General features: G+C 37.5%; 1 protein-coding gene across 1 annotated transcript; it reads left to right on the top strand.

Moving 5' to 3' along the window:
• Positions 1 to 7,295: 7,295 nt before the first annotated feature.
• LOC101306037 (probable LRR receptor-like serine/threonine-protein kinase At1g51880-like) lies at positions 7,296 to 11,387 on the top strand. Its single transcript, XM_004297577.1, has 13 exons — positions 7,296 to 7,391; positions 7,496 to 8,033; positions 8,151 to 8,620; positions 8,722 to 8,854; positions 8,975 to 9,046; positions 9,162 to 9,233; positions 9,309 to 9,389; positions 9,583 to 9,737; positions 9,866 to 10,098; positions 10,187 to 10,313; positions 10,408 to 10,473; positions 10,550 to 10,739; positions 10,892 to 11,387. The coding sequence occupies exons 1-13, from the start codon at positions 7,310 to 7,312 to the stop codon at positions 11,298 to 11,300; spliced, it is 2,628 nt and encodes an 875-aa protein (XP_004297625.1). The 5' UTR covers positions 7,296 to 7,309; the 3' UTR covers positions 11,301 to 11,387.
• Positions 11,388 to 18,971: the final 7,584 nt, after the last annotated feature.

Below are 18,971 nucleotides of genomic sequence, written 5' to 3'. Positions count from 1 at the left end.
AATTAGCCTACCCTATTTTCCAATCCTGATTCCGTTCCTAGGTAAGTGCGTTATAAAATTCAGCTAAATTGGCGCGTATATGGTTCTACGAATTGGCTAAAATGGTGATTGCGTTGATTTGTCAAAATAGGTACATGCGTTATTACGAATCCGGTCAAAATGGGTATGTGCGTTATTACGAATCCGTCTAAAATAGGTATGTACGTTATTACGAATCAGTCTCAAAAGGTACGTGCGTTATTGTAAATCCACTAAAAAAGGGTATGTGCCTTGTTACAGATGCACCTAATATGGGTATGTTTGTTATTGCGAACCGGCCAAAATTGGTACATGCGTTATTACGAATCCGCAAAAGTAGTATGTGGGTTATTAAAATTTAGCAAAAGTGGTATATGTGAATGTCCATTATATGGTGCGTCTATTGCCATTCCACATGTGATTGATTTATTGAAATGTCAAAATAACCTAATGTAAAATTACAGCAAGACACAATAAGTTATTAAAAATCATAATTTTTTATCTTTTTATTTTGGATGAACACATACGTACTTCCTAAACCCTAACCCAAACTTTTCATATTCGGTCGTTCTATGTCTGAAGACGCTAGCATTCAACATGAAGATGAGATGAACTGTTTGTATTTTTTTTTTCTTTGTTGACGCTTCTATCTATCCCTTTACTCATTATTTTTCATATCGATGTTGTATGTAAATTCTCATGTACAACTATACCGTTTTTATAAACAACACATAGATTAGTTTTAAAAACTTAGAATTATGAAGTAATGGAGAAAAAAATGTAGGGTGAACAAAGTATAATTGAGAAAGATGTATTTTAGTTATTGTAAATGGGTGAACACAGTATAATTGAGAAAGATGTATTTTAGTTATTGTAAATGGGTGAACAAACTAGACTTACAATTAAAAATACATAAATGGGGTGTGTGAAGAGTTTGTGGGGTGACAATAGACGCACCCCCATTATATTATGAATCTGTCCAGATTAAATAGATGTGTTATTAGTTTATCACAGACTAAATTCATATCTTTCAAATATCAAATGAAATTCAATCAACTTATCCGGTAATCTAGTGGATCGATCATTACATTCATAACCAAATCCAAGTCAATATTCAGCAGATTAATATATGGTCCATTGATCAAAGGTTAATTCTCTTTTTTTTATAAAGATGTCAATCCTTGATTAACTCAGCAGGCAATACAAAAACGATCACCCTCAACGTTAGAAAGAACCTTTTGTTAGATACTACTACAAATCCACACATAACCAAGAGCCGCGACTCTTAATGCACAAAAACCCAAGTTCTTGTCATTTTCATGATTTTCAAACACTCATAACATTGGTCCCTTACACTTTTTGCTACTATTTCATTTGACCTTCATTGTTCGCTAACTAGAGTTCAGAATGATAAATTAGTTTGGGGTTCACATTCAAAACCAATTGATTATGTGTAGAGTGGTCCAAACCCTTATAAACTCACATGTAAGGTCTCATATTCCTGGGAAGCCCTTCTAATGAAGACCCTTAAGTTGAGGACTTGTTGAAAACTTTTCGGCTTATCTCATCTTTCGATCTTATATCTACATCTTTACCGTTCAGTTTATAGATATTTATGAATAGATCATTTATCCAAATTTTAGCTATATTGAAAATTGTTAAGACATTCATAAGTGTGATTTATCAATTATGAACTTGAACGATTCATATTTGACATATTTGATTCGTCCATTAATTTAATCTAGTTTGTTATTTTAATGAACACCAATTTCGCTAAAAATTTGTAGAAATGATCTACTCATATAAACATAAAAACTGAACGGATGAGATGTCAAAATGTGATCGAAAAATGAGTTTTTTAAACCATAAACCGAAAAGTCCTCAACTTAAGAGTCCTCAACTTAAGAGTCCTCACTAGAAGGGCTCATATGAGATTAATATCTCAACACGCCCCCACACGTGTGGCAAATTTTCAAACTTAACATGTGAACAACTATTTGGGTGACGTGGAGTCTGTGTAACTGTTACGTATTCACACGTGAAAATGAGTAACCCGCTCTGATACCATGATGAAGTAGTACGAGATTCACATCCATTTTAAATGTGAACCCCCGACTACTTCATAACAGAGTTAGTAAAAGAAAGGTTGAAAAATAATTTGATGAATTGCACAAAAACCCCAATTTTGGTATTTTTGGTGATCTTCAAACACGCACGACGTTGAGCCCTTACATGTTAATACAATGCCTCCCACGTTTCATTTGGCAGCAGTAACCACAACATGGGGCATTTTTTTTAGTGCATAACCAATCTCACAAAAAATTTAATCAATCTGGAAATTGTTTAACCATTTGATTAGCAAAATCTTAATTTTAATTTATTTGTTTACGCTATTTTCAATGAGCAAATGATATAGAATTAATGAGAAATAGGTTTCAATATGTTTCGTGCACTTTCTCCTCCCTTATTTTCATCATGAAAGTCTGGAAACAGAAGCAATTTAACTAGCAGCGCTGTCTGTAAGAGTCACAAAAAGACAAAACTCTTAACAGAGGAAAGAGTACCACCGAACCAATTAACTATAACAAATTTCATAAGCCGAAAATAACCCTACCAAAACCAAGCCTCGGAACAGTACCGACTACCGTACCGAGCATGATCCAATAATCCATAGAAATGCAAGCTCCGAATGAACATGGAGAACGAATGAACATATTATATGATCAATGTCAAAACGTCGATCTTATTAGGGGATGTCCTTATGCTCGGATAAATGAAATTATTAGGCAGTTTACACCCGAGGCAAAGATTGCGGCAACACGGCACAGATTGACTTTGGACTCGCAAAGATCAACGGAAAGATACTGTGCCCAAGGCTAGCTATTAATCCATTCAAGATACCACAACTTTGACCAAGTGATGCATCTTCAAATCTTAATTTATGGACCTTGCACATGATTACTCCCTAATCATACTCTAATATAATCTACCTCGATTGTTCTTCTTCTCACTTACAACAGATAGTTAGTTTCTACGAAGTTTCCGGGGAGTTGGTGAGCATTCATTTGTCAACGGGAGAAAATTGGTTTGAACTTTGGTGGTGTGATCGTGTAGCTAAAACAAAATCGAGTTGTCATTTTGATAAGTCTTGACCTTACTCAGAATGATATGTCGACATATCTGAATTATTAGCTAGGTTTTTATGGGGCCGGGTTAACCGATCACCGGCTCATATGCCTGTAATGCTCATCGACAAACTCATCTGGTGGCCATCCCTTTAAATAGATAGCTGCAATTGCATGGCAAATTCTCTGTTAGCTCTTTGAGTTAATTAGATTGTGGAATAAAATCCCTTTAATTAGACTATGTATTCACCTAGATTCTCTAAGTTTTACTATATCAGAGCAAGTAGTAAAACTATATAAATGTTGCTGTGGAGAGGTAAAGTGAGTGGTTACCATAGATAAGGGCTGGGTAAGGAAATGACACTAATACTCATCCAATTTTAGCGAGTTAACTCCGTCATGGACGACATGTCCGAATGTTGGGTCGGGCGGGATAATTGAGGTAATATTCTGATAGTTTCTGAAATTGATCTACTAATATATAGAATGGCCCATACTTCGTGTACTTTTCCTCTATTTTTCTCGTTGTTGGACTCTCTATTGACACTAGGGATGTCAATAATCCCCAGCGAGGCAGAACTCCAGTGGAAACCCACCCCTGACGGGGAGAGAAATCGGGGACTAATGGGGAATAGGGATGGAGATCCTCAATCCCTATTATTCAAGATTGGGGATGGGGCAGGGATGGTATATATTATGATCTCCATCCCCAAACTCGCCACAATAATATATACATATACTTTAATTTAAATAAATAATTAATATATCGGTTTTATATTAATTTACTTTTTAAATATAGATCACAAATTCATGCATTTAATACTTTGTTTTAATAGGTACATTTTACAATATAAAAGACATACTACGGTGCTTAAGTTAAGAGAGTTATTGATTAGATAAAAAATCGAAACTTTTAGTTACTAAGATTGAGATGAGAAATGTTTTGACTTTTGCACTCACTAAATTATATATGATTGATGAATTTAATTACATTATTTTGATTTAAGAAAGACAATATGATAAAAAAGAATATATTATTTATTAAATTCTTAATGGGGATTGAGACGGGGATGGAGGTCTAGTCCTCATTGGGGATGAGGACGGAGAATCCCCAGTATAGTTTTATTGGGGATTGGGGCGGGGATGAGAGTAGAGAATGGCTTCGGGGATGGGGATGATATTTTGATCCTCATCCCTAACCTGCCCCAATACCAATTCTAATTGACACGGACCTTATGATATCGCATAACATGTAAACACACACTACCAGAAGAAAGGCTTTAGCCGACGAAAAAAAAAAACCAGGCCGACGAATTATATTTTCGTCGGCTAAGATGGACTTTAGCCGACGAAATTTTCCTTCGTCGGCTAATTTAAATTTTCGTCGGCTTTGGTCAACTTTAGCCGACGAAATTAAAATTTCGTCGTCTGAATAATTTTTTTCGTCGGCTATAGTCTGTGAACTTTAGCCGATGAAATTTTTAAAAGTTTAGCCGACGAAAATATAATTTCGTTAGCTAAAGTGCCTTATATTTGCAGATCTAGACAACAACTCATCTGGGAAAAAAAAAACTATACATAGAACCTTCAAACGCAAAAAAGTCGTGAAATAAGATATGACCAGAATGGTGAAATACGTCTACGGTTGAAAAATCACGGTATTCCGGTAAAGTCTCGGTGCCGATAGTTGCGGTCAATGCAATTTACCCTTATTATTCACTATGCTGCAGATTTGGCGTTTGGTGTCCGATTGACTATTGTGATACTTTTCCGGAAGCGCAACGGCCCTACGAGTCAAACTCATCGCTATGCCATGAAATATGGGCCTTTTTGGCCATCCGAGTCCGTTTAGGGCTTCAAAATGCAGTTTTCTTATTTCTGATTAGAGTTGACCATTTCGATCGAGCCCTTAATGTTGTCGAATCCAGTTGAATTTTTTACCATAGACATCTTTCGTCATAATGATCATATTTGACGGTCGAATTTTGGTTTGTGAATTTTAGTCATCGGAATCACAACGTGTCTACTAATGTTGTATAACTTGTTTAGTAGGTTATACAACTTTGTGAACCAACTCTACATAGGAAGCAAAATTATCAAAAATCTTGTGAAATAAGATGTGTTCAGAATGGTGGAATACGGCTATGGTTCAAAAATCACGTAAATCTGGTAAAGTCTTGGTGCCGATAGTAGTGGTCAACCCTATTTACAGTTATTATTCCCTATGAGGAGCCCTATCGTCGGAAGGTAAATGTCTCAAAATTTTTATATAGTCAGTTGCGTCTCATCTACGTGAAAGTTTTTCGTGTGGAAGGTTTGACCAAACTATGTAATATAGAGAGAGATATGAGCGTTTTCGTGAATTTATAGACTTTAGCCGACGAAATATTAAAAAAGTTGTCGGCTAAGGTCAAAAATTTTTGGGCGGTAAACCAAATTTGGAGGAAAATTTTCAAAGGACTTTAGCCGACGAAAATATATGATTTCGTCGGCTAAAGTCGAAAAATTTTCAAAATTTTCAACCAAAATTTTTTGGCGGTCAACCAAAATTTTCAAAATTTTTGAAAGAGTTTAGCCGACGAAAATAAAGAATTTCGTCGGCTAAAGTTCTTTATATAGGAGTTTTACCGAAGGTGGATGGTAAGAAGTATGTTTCGCCTGCCAGATTTTCTTCTCGGCCTAGCTCCGTCGTCAAGCCACCGGAGACCGCCACACTTGTCCCAAAAGCTTCGCCGTCGTCTCTATTTCATTACTGGACAGGTGTTGCATCGAGTGGCGCCGCCGTGAGGGATATATCGAGCTCCAAAACTCCGCCGGTTCGGATTCGGTGTCGATCAAATTTCTCCTTCCTCAGGTCACCATTTGGTGAGTTCTATATATGGATAAGTTGAGTTTGATTAGCACTATATTCCCCTAGAATTTGGTAGCTCGATTCGGTGTGTGTGAGGAGAATCGAAGATTTGAACTTTTTAGGGTTTAAAATTGGGGATTTTTATATTTTGATTCAATTGACCTGTTTAGGCTTAGAATTGGGCTTCGACTTCTTCTAGAAAGTTGTTCGAAATGTTGAGAGGAAGATTCTGTCAAATTTTGGTGATGATTGAAGGTGGCCGAAAGTTTCCGCAGTTTTTTTTTCAAAAACCAACAACTTTAGCTGACGATATTTAAATACTATATTCGTCGGCTATAGTATTTTTAATTTTTTTAATAAGGTTTAGCCAACGAAATATGGCATGTTTCGTCAGCTATAGTTATTTTTTTATAAGGTTTAGCTATAGTTATTTTTTAATTTTTTTATAAGGTCTAGCCGACGAATATTTTAATTGTTTCGTCGGCTAAACTATGGGACTATAGCCGACGACGTCTTCTTTTTTCGTCGGCTAAAGTCATCGCCGACGACCTTTTCCCGACGAAATTTTAGCCGACGAATTAAGCTAACAGGCCGACGAAATTTTTTCGTCGGCTAAAGTGTTTGTCTTGGTAGTGACATACTTTGACAATATCAAGAAATACGATTTTTTTTTATAAAAAAAAAAGATATGCAATTTTATCTAAAGATTTAGTGACGTAAAAATTTCCATTTTTTAAATAATAGATCATAAAAATAATAGGTCATAAGTTCGACTTACAAAAAAAACTAGTTGTAACATTTCAAGCCCCATATTATTAATCGGAGATTTCCCCTTCCGTTTCATTGGCGCCAGACCACACAACCCTAGCTAGTAGATGTTCAATCATTCATTCTTATTTTTGGATCTCTTTGACTCTTTCTTTGGTACGTACTCTTTGATAGTTTTTGTCCGAAAGATTTCAAGACAGCTATGAACATTTGCATTGATTTTGAGTATCAAGTCAATGTAAACCCATATATGCCCCTTGCAACTTGGTTGTTGACCGGAGAATAATTACAAATTCTGCAATGGCATGCATATCAGAACCATCTGTCACGTTTAGGAACAGTGAATTTAACAATTCATAACTATGGATTATTGTCAAGTACTTGCAATACAGTTCGCCATATTTTATTCCTTTCAGACACAAAGAATTGTCTACGTTTCGTGTAGCAATTTCTTTCTCTCTACAACACTACCACTAGAGCAATATATACATTACAAGTTTGATATTCAATATTGAACTTGTTTGGAGCTTTTAACAATTTTTTGAAGATGATAATCAAGCATTTCCCATTTGCATTGCTTTCCGGGTTTGCTCTTATACTTTCAGTTCTTGCGGCTGATGATCAAACAGGTTTATATGCTTTGATTATCCATAACCTGAAATAGAAACTGATTGTTAATGTGCTCACCAACAACTGTATGAATACTTGTCTCACTAACTTTCTGATGACTCAGGCTTCATTAGCTTGGACTGTGGGCTACCAGCAAGTTTAACCTACTCTGAGCCAGATTTAGGCATTCAGTACATTTCAGATGAACCCTTTATTGACACCGGAGTAAGTAAAAGCATTGCGCCGGAATATATAGCTACACATCAGCAGCAAGCAGCTCATGTTCGAAGCTTTCCTCAATGGACCAGAAACTGTTACAGAGTGAACATTACAAGTGGCACTAAATATTTAATCAGAGCAAGTTTTGTGTATGGGAACTATGATGGGCTAAATGAACTGCCTAAGTTTGATCTGCACTTGGGACCTAGTTTCTGGGATTCGATCACACTAGCCGATGCGGCTGCGAGTACCATCAAAGAAGTCATTCATACTCCCTCAGTAGACTACATTCATGTATGTCTTGTAAACACTGGCTCCGGAATACCATTCATTTCAGCATTGGAACTGAGGCCTTTGAAAAACAACACTTATACAACCAAAAGTGGTTCACTGGCACTCGAGTATCGCTTGGATGTTGGTTCTAAAACCAATCGATCATACAGGTCAGTCCTTCTAGTTAGCTACATTAACTGATCATCTGCTTGCAACAAGTTCATTTCCGATGAATTAGTTTTGCAGCTTTTGCTTATCATATACTGATAAAATTGCTTTGAATTAAGGTATAACTATGACGTTTTTGATCGACTCTGGTTGCCTTTCGACTTCAGTTTGTGGGGAGAGTTAAGTACCACAGTAGATTCCATAGTTCAAAATAGCTACCAAATGCCATCTATAGTAATGAGTACTGCAGGAACTCCATTGAACGCTAGTAACCCCATGTATATCGGCTGGAACACGCCAGATACATCTTCTGAGTACTACGTTTACATGCACTTTACTGAAATCCAGAAGCTGAAAGCCAACGAGACCAGATCATTCAATATCACTCTGAACGACAAGCCTTTTTATGGACCTCTTGTGCCAGATAACTTGAGTACGATCACTGTTTACAGCCCGGCAGCCTTAACAGGAGGGAATTTTACATTCTCACTCTTCAAAACTGAAAGTTCAACACTGCCACCAATCCTCAATGCCATGGAGTACTACAGAGTCATAGATTTCTCACAGTCAGAAACTAATGGAGACGATGGTACACATTCACTATTTCAACTTCTTCTGCTAATTATTTTAGTTTTTTGTTTATGGATGATTAACTTGACTATTACAAATGAATGCCTGTGGAAAGAACAGTGGTTGCAATCACAAACATAAAGTCAGCATATGGAATTGAGAAAAATTGGCAGGGAGATCCATGTGCTCCAAAAGATTACATCTGGGAAGGTCTAAACTGTAGCTCGGACGATCCCCCAAGAATCACATCGTTGTGAGTTTTTCCTAGCTAGCTTTTCATGTTCATTTTTTGAGGCATCACATGCTTTTAGCAGAGAACTATAACTTATTTGTCAACATGATTAACTTGATGAGTTACTTGAACTTGAATTAGGGACTTGTCCTCGAGTGGATTGACAGGAGAGATACCTTCATATATATCCAATCTTGACATGTTACAATCTTTGTAAGTATTAATTCCAACCTCGAAAACTAAGCTATAGCTGAATTTATGTGCAGTTATATCCTCACTAATTAGTACCTGAATATATGAATTAATGAATGTATATGGCTCGATTCAGGGATATATCTAACAACAGCTTCACTGGATCAGTACCCGAATTTCTGACTAAATTGCCAAAACTGAAATTCCTGTGAGTATTTTCAATTTGAATTTGGTTATCTACATTCTAGACTAGCAGTTTAATGAATTTGCTCTACCTCTGCAGTAACTTGGAAAAGAACAAGCTCAATGGTTCACTTCCAAGTATGCTTATAGAAAAATCCACAAGTGGATCCCTATCGTTAAGGTATGTTTTTGTCCAAAATCATTATGCAATATTTTCAAAAGTATACTTTCCTTCTGTTTTGATTACAATCTTAAATTCTTTGATGTGGAAGAAGTTCTACTATTAGGCATTGTAGATCTACTATACACATATTGAATATTATACTGTCGATTAAATTTCGATGACTGATATGCTCCAACCTTATTCTTGATAGGGTCGGAGAAAATGAGAACTTATGTGCAGCAATTTCATGCAAAAAGAAGAAAAAGAATGTACTCATTCCAATAATAGCAGCAGTTGGTGGATTTGCTATTCTGTTTGTAGCATCAATTGCTATATTTTTAAGCATGAAAAGAAAAAGGAAACAAGGTAAAGCTGTAATATAATTTATCCCAACAGTTGAAACTTTGGTTACTTAGTAGAAGACTTGTACTTAGTAAACATAGAAATTTTGGTCATCATAGGCTAATGAAACTCTTGGTGATCTACTTCCACAGTTGGAACAGCAGTTACAGAATCAAACATTCAAATAGATTCATTCGAAAATTTTGAGTCCAAAAAGAGACAATTTACATACTCAGAGGTGCTGAAGATTACTAACAACTTTCAGAAAGTTCTTGGGAAAGGTGGATTTGGAATGGTTTACCATGGCTATGTAGATGATACTCAAGTAGCTGTGAAAGTACTTTCTCCCTCATCAGTTCAAGGATACCAACAATTTCAAGCAGAGGCATGTTCTAAAACCTAAAGCATGCAGAATAGTGAGCTCATTTGTACATATGAATGAATACAATGTGACTTGATCATTCAATTTGCAGGTCAAACTACTTATGAGAGTTCATCACAGAAACTTGACTGGCCTTGTTGGATATTGCAATGAAGGACCGAACATGGCTCTCCTCTACGAATATATGGCCAATGGAGATTTGGAATCACATATCTTGGGTATGGTTTTAGTCACTTATTAAATAAAAGCTTTGTCATTCCACCTATAATATCAAACAGACAAAGTTTAGGATTTCTGACATTTTCCAAACAGGTGAAGATAGCAATGCAATCTTGAGTTGGGAAAGTAGACTTAGAATAGCGGCTGATGCAGCACAAGGTTAGCCAGTGAAGATTTATTCAGAGTTATTCCATGCTATCCTATTCAATTTGCAATAATATAATTTGGAATGCAGGACTGGAGTATCTTCACAATGGTTGTAAGCCACCTATTATCCACAGAGATGTGAAGACAACAAATATTTTGTTAGCTGAAAACTTCCAAGCAAAGTTGGCTGATTTTGGCCTATCCAGAATGTTCCCAACTGATGAAGGCACTCATATGTCAACAGCTGTTGCTGGCACCCCTGGATACCTTGATCCTGAGTAAGTTCCTAGCTACATCACTTATTTATGCATGAATTAGGCTTCTGAATAAAAAGAATTCAACACTAAGATTTATAAAACTTTAAAGTTTTAAGCAATTATATATGCACAGTTGATTGATCTATAATAGAGTCAAATGGTTTGGCTTGCAGGTACCACATAACAGGCTGGTTGAATGAGAAGAGTGATGTATATAGCTTTGGAGTTGCTCTCCTGCAGATAATAACTAGCCGACCTGTGATATCAAGAACATCCCAAGTGAACAGTCATGTAAGTCAATGGGTTAGCTCCATGCTTTCTACTGGAGATATCAAAAGTATTGTTGATCCTAAGTTACGAGGAGATTTCGAAATCAACTCTGCGTGGAAGGCTGTTGAGTTGGCAAGGGATTGTATGTCTGATATGTCAACTGCAAGGCCAAACATGAGTGAGGTGGTGACAAGACTCAAAGAGTGCTTCGGAGCAGAGTTGGCTCGACTAAATGAAAGTCGTGCGAGTGGAACAACTGATTCATCAATTGTGTTCTCCATGAATTCTGGATTTAGTCCTTCGGCGAGGTAATTAATTTGTTCAGAAAGTGGATTCCACAAGAAGGGGACTTTCATTTCCCCTCCAAGTTATTTCATTTATCAAATCAATCTTGCATACGTTTAAAAGTTGTAATGATACTCCTATCAGTCCTATATATGTTAAAAGCCTAGTGGGGAATAAAAGAACTGAGAGGCTATCAGACTATCTGTTCTAGTTCATCTATTTTCAACCGGAAGAAATATTGAGTTATGGGTTTTTTTTTTCTTTCTTTTTGATAAGAATATTGAGTTATGGGTTATTGGCCATGCTTAGCTTGAATAATCCTCCTGATTGTCGCTGTTTAACACACAGGCCATGTTTGTCTCTGTTAATCCTCCTTTTCTTGAGTTATGGTTTATTGCTGCATTTTTTTTTCTGTGTTCTGGGATATTGCTGTATGCCTGTATGTAAACATGTTTCTTATAACATACAAAAACATGCATGCTATGTATGGATTACTCGACCAAATCTTATAACGGTTCCTCGCTCTTTTCTTTCTTTCTTTTGAGTTCATCTTCTTTTCATTCGCTCTTTTCTTTCTTTTTTTGAGTTCATCTTCTATTCATGGACTTCTCCTTCTCTTTCTCGGAATATTAGCAATATGGACGACTTCAGAACCACTCACCAGTATGAGGAACCAACACTATTTCTAGTAGCCTCAGTTAAAGCAAAACAAAGTCCATTCGGCATCAAGAAAAGCATCAAGATTGAATTGATCTCATTTTCTTCAAATCGAACAACTTGAAAAAAAAATCTGGGCGTTCGCTTTCAACACCTTAAGGGGAACCTTTTGCGCCTTCGACGCCTTAAGCAGCGCCTTATGCGCCTGGTCGCCTCAGCAACAAAGGCGACTCTGTTTTATGAACATCTTGCACATTATACGCCTCAAAGCACGTCTTGCGCTTTTAAAAACCTTATGTACGATAGTAGTTTTTTTTTAATTTTTTTTTATCAAATACACAATATTAATATGTTACAATACTGTGAGTTCTTCTCACGATCTCTCACTTACAAGGAGAGACTTATGTCACTAGACCAAACGGTATTAAACATATATGATAGTAGTTGTAAATTATAATTGGGAGAATCTATGTAATTTTCTTATTCACTCCTTCTAGCCTTTATTCATGAATGAAATACATTTATATTATATTAAGGAACTTACATGAAATTTTCTTTTCATTATAAACTCAACATCCTAATTGTTGGAGAATTTTTAATTTTACTTGACCAAGTCCTTACATATAAGGGTACCATCCTCTCAAAAAAAATAAAAAACATAAAAGGGTATCCCATATTCCCAAGTCTCACGTAGGCCACAAGAAATATGCGTCCTCGCTAGCTGTACAATATAACTGTCTAAAGCGAACAAATACATCGAGTTTCTCTCTTCTTTTCTTTCTAGTTGATGGCCATGATATATCAAGCTTCATACAGTAGTAGACGACATGGATCGGATCTCCCAGTTGCCAGAGCTCGTCATGGAACAGATTCTCTTTCACTACTTGCCAGCTTCTGATGCAATCCGCATGAGCTTTGCATCGAGGACATGGCAGAGACTGTGGCAGACAATACCTGTCACTGAGAATTTTGATTTTGATATGCCTCGAGATGACCAGGAAGATCAGCCAATGGAGGAGTTTGTAACTTCCGTCGACGATTCTTTTAGAGTACTCCATGAACATGAAGTTCGAAAATATATCATTCCTTCGGTTTGATTGGGACATTTAGCGATGATATTTCTCACGTCGACCGTTGGATGAAGCTGGTCACCAAACATTATGTCAAGAGGCTTGTCATCGACAATGAGAAAATCCCAATGTACAAATTTCCTCCTGCTGCCTTTGATGTTGGGTTGCTAGTTGCATTGACTTTATATAACTGCATTATAAAGAGAGCCTTGATTCAAGATGTTAGTTTTTAGAAGTGGCTTTGATACCACTATTAGAAATTGTTATGGGTTTTATACCACTATTAGAATTTGTGGTTATGTGCGGAAGCTTTTAGTGTGTAGTGGGCAGTGGGCTAGGACAATGTGTTTAGGACAATAATATTTAGGAACTAGGCTTGGGAGGATATGTTATTAAAACAAGATTGTTAGGACAAGTACGTAGTTTAGAAGATTAAGCAGGAGGGTAAGAGGAGATGTTGTTAAGAGGAGGTAAGGCTTTAGCAAGCTTGCTTCTTAATATCTTTCCTTAAGTTACAATTGCAAGAGTACATGGTATATACAGATGTCTTAACCGACTTACCGACATTGTCACTTCTAGATCATGCTAGTGGTTGCTTAATTACATGATTATTCTTTCATTTTCTAGACTCATCTAGTTGCTCTATGACTTTCTTGATTACTCTAGACTAGTATTCATCTATGTTGCATGGAATAGGAAGCGGAAACGTGGAAGCGCTGAAGCGTTTTTTTTCAAAATTTGTTGAAAGCGGAAACGTTTTGGAAGCGTCGGAATAAAATATTATATGTATATATTTAATTATACAAAAATAAATAAATAGTATATCTAAATATTCAAAGTTATTGTTTACAATTAAATAAATTAAATAAAAATAAACACTAAAAATGTGTATAATACTTAATGAAATATGGGGCTAACAATAGAAGCCGTATTCAATTAAGCCTCTAGTTCTATTGTTAAAGGAATTAGCAAGGAATTGTTAGCTGGTCAGCACGTGTAATATCATATTAACTCTTTATCCCTTCACAAATGGATAGCAGCCACGATTTTTTTCTCTCTCTCTCTCTCTCTCAAACAGTTCTCTCTCTTGAGTCTTCACCATCGTTTTCCAAAGAACCCTCTGCAACTCCATGAGAAGAGGACAAGAGCGACGGATGCAAAGACAAGACCAGAGATGACGACGGCGAGAGAGACATGGCTGGGCGGGAGCTTCGACAGTGTGAGCGATGCCAGACATGAAGAGGTTTGAGCATGCCCGGTCCTGGCCCAGTGCTGGCAGTGCGCTGGCACCGGGGCCCAGGGCTGAAGGGGGCATTTTTTTTTTTTTTTCATTTGTTATACATATATATATAGGTGTAATTAATATAATAAAAATATGAAACCACAATTATAGGGTTCCACGAATCCTATTGTCATTCAAGTTCTCTCTTCCCTCTTGTCATTCAAGTTCTCTCTTCTCCTCATTCTTTGCGTCTTCTTAATTTATTTCTCAAAGAAAAATCTTCTGTTCAGTCTCTTCTTCTCTCTCAAACTCTTTATTTTCTGATTCTTCTCTCAAATTCAAATACACATTGTAACAATAAAAGAGCTTGGTTGGAGATTGATGTTCTTCATAACCAAATTTTTTTTTGTCTTCTCTCTTTATAAATTACTCATGATCCTTAGAAATTTTTCATCCTCTCTCAATTTCACATCTCCTCTCACAATCCAGTTTTCAAAGACTAAATATAAAGTTACTATAAATATCACATCTTCGAATTCTTCTTTTTGGGTTGAAAAAGGTTGCTTCGAATCCCCTTTATTCTTCTTTTTTTCCTTTCTAACATTGCACTTGACTAGGTTTGGAACCCCGAAAAATTGGTATTTTTTGAATTTTTTTTAAACAAAAAAAAAGTTTATACAAGGGGCACATTTGTTTTTCTCGCACTGAGCCTTAGATCCTTCAGGACCGGCCCTGGGTTCGAGGTTTGTGTGAATATGGGATTTGTGTAAGATTCACAAAAATATAAGAGAGGTTGCCAACAGCCTATAGATCGGAAGCTCGCGCTTCCTTCGCGCTCCCAGTTCTACTTTCCCCGGAAGCGAGATTCCGACCGCTTCCTTGCGCTTCCATCGCGATTCCGCTTCGGAAGCGCGAATCGCCGGTAGTCCCACGCTTCCGTGCTTCTTAGGTATTCATTAATCTTGATTTCTCTAGATTATTTTTTTTTGAATGTGCATTACTTTCTAACACAAGAGGATATGAGCTCTTTTTGTTGCCTAAAGGAGCTCGAATTAGGTCATGTCGATTTTAATGGGTAATCATCAGGGACCTGCTTTCTAGATGCCCATCGCTTGAGAATCGAAGTTGCATCTCTGGAACTGTGTAAATGTAGAATATCATGAACTTATTGGTTTTCCCAAACTAAAGGAGCTCTAGCTTCATCTCTATCGGCATGATTCTGAAGCTTTTAAGTACAAGATTGAAGCAATCAGTCTTCATGCTCTTACCAATGTTGACAAAGTAATTAATTACACCAATCAGAAATATAAAGTCACCACATGATTGAAGCAGTAATTAATCTGATTGGTCCAAGTGTTTTATTTTTTTTTTCTGATTTGTGTATTTAATTACTTTTACTTTATTTTTTCACCCCTTGATTAGGGTTTAAGGTCCCCACATCTGAGTTATATAATTTGCCGGGTACACCACATGGCACTGCCACGCGGTGTTCCAGATACATGGAATAATTACTCCTTCACACTAAATGGTTTCTTAAATTGCGAGAATATCTTGGCATGTTCAAACCTGCATATAATCGTACGTAAGATTCAGAATTTCAGATCTTCTCACTGAGAGGTAATTACACATAGAAAGCTTTATATTGCTAGTATTTCTTTTGAAAGTGTTCGATTGTGTTATATGTGTTTGTCTCCTAACTTCTTTATATTACCATATGCATGCAAAAGAAAATTACGCAAAGAAAAAAATTCCTCCTGTGCTGAAAATCCTAAAACTGGTTCTAAGCGGAATGCTAGCTAGCATCATTAGATTATACAGCTCTTATTGATGGCTTGCTTTGGAGTTGTCATCCGAGCATAATATCGGTTCCGAGCATGTTACGGGTTCCCAACGCGACTCTATCCAACAACAGTTTAATTTATAAAGGTTTTAGTTTGATAATATTTCTTCATTAAATTTGAATAATTTGGTTTTTTTCTTTTCTTCTGAATTTGATTGATTTGGTTGAGTCATATACAACTGCACCATGTCACCATACACATTTAAATTTTGATGGTTTAATTTCGTGCAATATTTAAGTTCTTATACAGGATGTTGCAGAGATTATCACAACAAATGTTGGTGGCATTACTTAAAGTTTGTGAATTTGGGCCCTTTTGATACTAAATATGGAAAGACTGAAGTATACAGCAAATATTCAGCTGCATCTTTGATCTATTCTGGACTAAGTTTTTTTTTTTTTTTTTTTTTTTCGTAAGTCGTCGCCCTCCCAGTTGAAACCGGATCGAACCCAGATCAGTCGCCGCGATCAGAGTCTTCTTCAACTTGACACCGAAACTGGAACGACGATCCAGACTAGAGAGTCGAGACCCTCGACCATTACGCTCGATCCGACGCCCTTGGACGCCGACTTTCTTCGACGCCACCGCCCGAAATTTGCCGGATTCAAGGCAGAGAAGACCCAGACCAAATCTTAACCACCACCTCCACTGAACTCCCTCAGACCAACCTGATCACAGAGCTGCTCCTCGGTCGTTTGAAAAGACCGAAGCCTATGCCAGCAAATTGACGATGACGAAGCTGCAAACGTGCCACTCCCTCGCACCCCGACGCCTCTTCTTATCGATGCACAAACTGGGGACCAAGGGATCTCGTTGATGTCGCCGCCTAGCAAACCCTAGGGTTGCCTTTGCTCTAGAATGTCATTGGGTTTTGTATTTAAGCATCCTTAAACAGACTCTCATTTTTTTTTTCCCAACTATTGCAATACCCAAAAGCTCCGTAATGCATCCTAGGGTTTAAGAAATTGTTTCTCTCCTCCGTCCGGTGGTGCGTCCGTTGACGTTGCCGTCAGATGGGAGTTCAGGGCGGCTAGTTGGTGGTCGCTTCTTGTAGGGTGGTGGTGGTGGATCGAAAAAGCGGAGTTTTTCAACAGAACAGACCGAGTTGTGTTCGGTGATTGAGATGCAGTTCGGCCTTGTGTTAGCAGGGAGGTTGAGTCGTCGTTCAAGAGCAGCGGTCGGTCGTGGCGATGGTGAGATTGTGAGAGGATCTGAAGCGGCTGCGTGGGACTAAGGGTAGAACGTGGCGGAGTAAACCTGCCCGGATTGATTTACAGATCTGAGCTGGTCTCCCTGCCATGTCTGTCCAGATTTGGGAAGTGATATGTTGCCTCTTTGCGGTGGATGCACACGACGGCGCTGTTCGGGTGGTGGCAGGCGGCGATGGTGACACAGGCGGGTTGCACCTTCTCTTGCCGGTGTACCATTTGGGCTGGGTCGTTGAAGGGCCTATCTCTTGGGGTCCAATGGGTTTTGGGTGGGCCTGGGTCCTTTTTGACCTAGGTCTAGGTTTATTTCGGTTTCTTTTTTCATTTTGCGTTTTGTTTTGTTTTTGTTTTTTTGTTTTTTGTAGGTTGGTTTAGGTTGGCTAGTTGTCCCTTCTCTTTGAGCGAAGGTGTTGTCCCTCCTCTTTGTGCGAGGGTGGTGAGTTTTAATTGGTAGGTTGGTGTCAGGGTTGTGTCGTTGGGTGTATCATGATTTTGGTGTCGTTTCCAGGAACTATTTTAATGTTGGTTTGTTCTTGTTGTCAATGTAATGGGGAGGTTGCTTGTGCATATATGCTGGTACTTTTGGCATATAGTGTTTGAAATAGTTGCTTCTTCTTGAGGTTAGTTGTGAGGATATATATATATCGAGACTTTTAGAATAGGTTTAGGTTACGATTAAACCCCTATCGGTTCTTATCCAATGTAATCGTTAGACTTTGGGTAGGGAGCCGAGTGGGGAATTTAATTCTACTACCGAGATCTCCCATGGTTGTAATTTTGGTTTATATTATATAAAGTTTACCTTTCTTAAAAAGAAAAAAAAAAAAAAGATAAAAACTGACTCTCATCTATCTTTTTTTTAGTCAATCAAATCTCTGTTCAAGAAGAAATTGTAGAGACAAAGAGATAGTAAAGAGAGTACATAATTATCATCTTATTCATTGATAGGAGACTTTAAATATAAGGAATTACTTGGCACCTTTAGGTGTTTTACAAAGAAACATATTTTGATATCCTATCACTATCCGCAATTGGAATTCCTCCTTTCACTAGCATTACACCAAGGCATACATAGGTCGAATACTTTCAACAATATCCTATTTATACCTAGGACTTAGAGCTTATACCTAGCGACCTGGGGTTCATCGCGATCTCTTGTGAACTTCATTCAGGTTTATTTCTTGTATGCCCTTCATACTTCCCTACTGTATGTGTCAAGTTCTGTAGGTCACAATTACTCTAGCTTAATTTTTCTAAAGCCTACAAATAATTTGATCGCGTTTCTTTTTGTTAATTTCTGCCTAGTCGATCGTCGTTGATGTCGGCCTCTAGCTGTGCATCCCGCAAGAGACGGCATGATAGTGGAGACATGGACCGAATCTCCAACTTGCCGGAGGGCATCATGGAGCATATTCTCTTTCACTACTTGCCGGCATCTGATTCAATCCGCATGAGCTTTGTCTCTAAGACTTGGCAGAGACTTTGGAAATCATTACCTGTCTCTGATTTTTTTTGTTTTGACCGGAAAGAAGAAGAATACATGGAGGAATTTGTAACTTCTGTCGACGATTCCTTGGCAATACTCCATAAACATGAACACCGAAGGCATATCATTCCTTCCTTTTGTCTGAGTGGAATTGTTGGCGGCGAGATTCAAAGTTCTCATATCGACCGGTGGATGAAGCTGGTCACCAAACATT

The sequence above is a fragment of the Fragaria vesca genome, linkage group LG4, assembly GCF_000184155.1.
Source record: "Fragaria vesca subsp. vesca linkage group LG4, FraVesHawaii_1.0, whole genome shotgun sequence".
Taxonomy (NCBI): Eukaryota; Viridiplantae; Streptophyta; class Magnoliopsida; order Rosales; family Rosaceae; genus Fragaria; species Fragaria vesca.
Note: the sequence above shows the minus strand (reverse complement) of the source record. Positions and strands in the feature narration are given on the sequence as shown.

Coding starts and splice junctions, on each gene's coding strand:
- LOC101306037 (XM_004297577.1), top strand. CDS start 7,310: ATGATAATCAAGCATTTCCCATTTGCATTGCTTTCCGGGTTTGCTCTT. Junction 8,855..8,974: donor CCCCCAAGAATCACATCGTT/GTGAGTTTTTCC, acceptor AACTTGAATTAG/GGACTTGTCCTCGAGTGGAT. Junction 9,390..9,582: donor AGTGGATCCCTATCGTTAAG/GTATGTTTTTGT, acceptor TATTCTTGATAG/GGTCGGAGAAAATGAGAACT.